Genomic DNA, 4,398 nt, shown 5'->3' with positions numbered 1-4,398 from the left:
CAGTGCACGAGTTTTACAGACATCGCCTATTTATATACAACTGTCTGCTTACATCACAAATCCCTCAACCTTTTAGGACTGGAAATAGGAATGAAGTTCGACACTGCACAAGCGCAGAACACAACCTGCCTTTTGACTTGGGAAACAACCCCTCTTCGTAACAGCCTAAAGTAGGGCACAGGCAGGAAAGGCTGGTTGGCTGGTACACAAAGACCCAGCAATTTCATCTGCTGCGAGTGTGGACAACTTCGAAGTTCGAGACTGGAAAAAAGCACAGGCCTCAATTTCGTCCACCGTTTTCGCTGTTAGATTTTACTCTAGCTTATTTTGCACTGATGCTTATTTTGTTTGAGAGAGATTATTGTAGGAACACCATGGCATGAGCAAACAACATACTTTTTGCACAAACAGGGCAGAAGAGAGTGACAACACTCAACAAAGGTGAAAAGATAGTTTATTTAGTCTCTTGACTAGGTGGGTTGGTCTTAATTATATATAATTTAAAAGAGCTCATAGGCCGACCACACAAACTATTAAACCAAAGAATAAAAAAAATCGCTAGTATACACATACACACACCACTACCCTCATCTCAATTCCCTGTCTATGTTAAAACATTCAGTCAAAACTTGACGTAAAATGTAAAATGTAGAAGAAAGGTAGTTATTGGAATGTTTATTTTTTGACAAAACAAGACTTGAATGTCTTGTCTAATCAAAAATCAATTGTCAAAATTGAAATGTTCCAATAACTTACTTTTGATTTTTTAATCTATATTTTCGAACGTTAGCAGTCTATCTCAGTATCTGTTTGTTTCTTTTTATATTTAGTCAAGTTTTGACTAAATATTTTAACATCGAGGGGGAATCGAAACGAGGGTATGGTGTATGTGTGTCTGTCTGTCTGTCTGTGCGTGTGTGTGTGTGTGTGTAGAGCGATTCAGACTAAACTACTGGACCGATCTTTATGAAATTTGACATGAGAGTTCCTGGGTATGAAATCCCCGAACGTTTTTTTCATTTTTTTGATAAATGTCTTTGATGACGTCATATCCGGCTTTTCGTGAAAGTTGAGGCGGCACTGTCACGCCCTCATTTTTCAACCAAATTGGTTGAAATTTTGGTCAAGTAATCTTCGACAAAGCCCGGGGTTCGGTATTGCATTTCAGCTTGGTGGCTTAAAAATTAATTAATGACTTTGGTCATTAAAAATCTGAAAATTGTAAAAAATAATAAAAATTTATAAAACGATCCAAATTTACGTTTATCTTATTCTCCATCATTTGCTGATTCCAAAAACATATAAATATGTTATATTCGGATTAAAAACAAGCTCTGAAAATTAAATATATAAAAATTATTATCAAAAGTTTTTTTTCTAAATCGTTTTAAAAACACTTTTATTTTATTCCTTGTCGGTTCCTGATTCCAAAAATATATAGATATGATATGTTTGAATTAAAAACACGCTCAGAAAGTTAAAACGAAGAGAGGTACAGAAAAGCGTGCTATCCTTCTCAGCGCAACGAATATCCCGCTCTTCTTGTCAATTCCACGGGCACTGCCTTTGCCACGGGCGGTGGAGTGACGATGCTACGAGTATACGGTCTTGCTGCGTTGCGTTGCGTTCAGTTTCATTCTGTGAGTTCGACAGCTACTTGACTAAATATTGTATTTTCGCCTTACGCGACTTGTTTAACTCTCACCTCGTGTTCTGAGCTCGGCAAAGACTTCAGAGCAGAATGAACAGCAGATTCCCAAATCAGCCTACCACAGGCACACGACCGGGTAGAAGTACAAGGTTAGCGTGTGTGTGTGTGGGGTGGGTGTGCGTGTGTGTGTGTGTGTGTGTGTGGGGGGGGGTGCGTGGGTTGAGGGGTGGCTTTTTTTGCTTGCTAACTTTCTTAACACTTTAGAAGCAGAAACCACTGATATAGTTCCAATAAAACTAGCATTCTCATGGCCCAATAAGCAGCTTCAGTGGCGACTGATCAAGTTATTGTGTGTATATAGCAATGTTTTGTGGGGCTGCCCGAGAGATAACATGGTACTTTTATCATTTTAACAAGTCACTAAGAGTGGGAAAGACATTGAAGCGACAGCCTGTATATTATGACTCGTCCCACCAAAGTCAGGACTTTTCAAGTATTGTATTCTAAATTATTATCATGCGCTCTCCCGCATCCGTTGCGAAGATGACCAACAGTGGTCCCTGCAACGTAAAAGATCCACATCCAGATCCAGATTAGGGGGGGGGGGGGGAGGAGGGGGAGGGGGAACGAGGTCTAATTGAGTGTGATATTGATTTGTTTTGTTTTGTTTGCAGCTGATGTTCTGTATTATCCGGCATGACTCAGCTTTATGAGTCTAGCAAGGATTTTCATGGCGATGTGTCCTCGGCCGGATTTACCTATTGCATTTACCAATCGGCTGTTATGCTTGATTTATATCATAAGTTGTGTATACTGAACCAAGGCCACGGCATTGCGTTTGTTTCAGTTCAATCCGTTCAAAACTGATATCTAAAATACAAAAACAACAACAACCGAAAACAATCAACAAAACAAAACTTATTAAACAAAACTAAACTAAACAAATGCAATAAGATAAAATGCATAACTGGCACAACACTATGCAAAAGCACATGGAGGGCCAAACAAACCTGAGCACCGGCATCGCCACGAACTTACTCGCTTGCGACACTGAGTTATATATAGACTGCGAGGGATCCGCTGGCGACAGGACAATGACAGTCTATTAAATTTATATGTGTAGAAGAAGACGCGGCGCTATCGACAAGACACTGAATTCTGTTCCATTTTCCAACACTGCCTAACTTTTACAGGTAAGCATTTGAGTGATTAGTGTATCTATTCATAGTTGTTACTCTACCTACCTGGTATTTCCTTCATGCATTGCGAACATTGACTACTTTCGGTTTTGTATCTTCTTAGAAAACCACGTTATTAATTTTCAGTGTGGGTGTGCGTCCGTATTTCGATTTGGTAATGGAGTGGCATAGTTATGACTCTTTTGAAAGAAGCTGTTATATCAGTTTGGATTTCCTTTCTTGTATCCTTTCCTTTAACTGTCCATAGCTGCAGACAGACTTAGCAAGACCTGCTTTAGTTTGGGTGCTGCCTTTTTGCTTCAGGCTGATATTCGACTACCCTGTGCACACACCCGATGCTTATCACGATGTGTTTTGTTAAAGGAGATTGTGCGTAGGTGTGTACGTGGTGTACAACCTTACGTTAATCATGTCTGAGGTGAACAGCATTGTAATGCCGAAATCAAGTTAGTGGGCTCAGAGACTGTACATGATAGTGTACTTGCTCTACACTTTCAGGCGGACTTCCGTGTCCGATACAAGGGAGACCATTCGGATTTTGTTATTGTCGTATCAGAAGGTTGAGTTGTCTCGCTTGCTGTCAACGAAAGATCAATCAATTATTTTGTCTTAGTCAGTCCGTTTACTCCGATTTCAGACACTGGTTTATCGCTGACGGTAATTCATGTGTTATTGAAAAAAACAGCAGCAAAAAAAAAAGAAGAAAAAAACATTGCGGGATGTTGTGTACTCGTTAACGACCCGTACAGAATGTTACAGCGTTTATAATAATAGTAATGAGCTTATATTGCAGGAACCACGATAAACTAAGTATGCTCTCCGCGCTATACATATTAACTATGAATATTATCGCTGTACATGTGGTGTTGGTCATATACAGCGCTCATTATTCCAACAGGCAGGATAATATGTATTCAACCAAAAAAACCAACCAACAACAACAACAACATGGTCTTTGAAAGTATGGGCCATACACAACCCGTATTATTTATGGGCAGTGATGCCCAATGCATTTACGGGTGAATGTTATTTCGTGTTAATATCAATCAAGCTAATTTGTATGTGAATCTTATTGTTGACTACCACAGTCATCAAAATGTTGGCTGTCGGCAAGGTTTTATTTAGCTAATATCGTTTTTATGCTAAGTCTATTTTGTATTATTTATTTGTGTACAGGTTAATCAGGAAGAAACTAAGCTTCCTCGGGCATCTCCACTCAAACACAAACAAATTGAAGTGATCAAGGCAACAACGTGGAGACTAAACAAGTTGTATTTCAAACAGGAAGAGGAAAGGGTTAGCTCATAGACTTACCTTAGCAAATTAGCCAGCATATTACCGTCATTCCAAGTTAAGCAGCATCATACATTTTGAGACAACTGTTGCAACATATTTTTGGAAAACTTCCACTACGACGGCCTGGACGCTTCGACACATAACATACAAATCGATCAGCCATGGCGACGGCCTCAGTGATCGAGGAAGCCAACGAGCGAGAGTGCAGCGTGTGCCACGAGGAGTTCCGGGAGCCCAAAGTTCTGCCCTGCG

The 4,398-nt window shown here is 39.9% G+C and overlaps 2 protein-coding genes across 5 annotated transcripts in view; both read left to right on the top strand.

The window, feature by feature from the left end:
* Nucleotides 1–4,398, top strand: part of LOC138971723 (transcription intermediary factor 1-beta-like) — a 102,187-nt gene that overhangs the window by 65,694 nt on the left and 32,095 nt on the right. The gene's annotated exons all lie outside the window — the stretch shown is intronic.
* LOC138971997 (transcription intermediary factor 1-beta-like) overlaps nucleotides 1–4,398 on the top strand; it is a 9,586-nt gene that overhangs the window by 2,104 nt on the left and 3,084 nt on the right. Inside the window, exon 2 of the mRNA XM_070344840.1 lies at nucleotides 4,027–4,398. This exon is cut by the window's right edge and continues 1,031 nt beyond it. Within this exon, the coding sequence (XP_070200941.1) occupies nucleotides 4,308–4,398 (91 nt within the window). The 5' untranslated portion in view covers nucleotides 4,027–4,307. The remainder of the gene's footprint in view (nucleotides 1–4,026) is intronic.

Source organism: Littorina saxatilis, linkage group LG7, assembly GCF_037325665.1.
Source record: "Littorina saxatilis isolate snail1 linkage group LG7, US_GU_Lsax_2.0, whole genome shotgun sequence".
NCBI classification, from domain to species: Eukaryota; Metazoa; Mollusca; class Gastropoda; order Littorinimorpha; family Littorinidae; genus Littorina; species Littorina saxatilis.
Note: the sequence above shows the minus strand (reverse complement) of the source record. Positions and strands in the feature narration are given on the sequence as shown.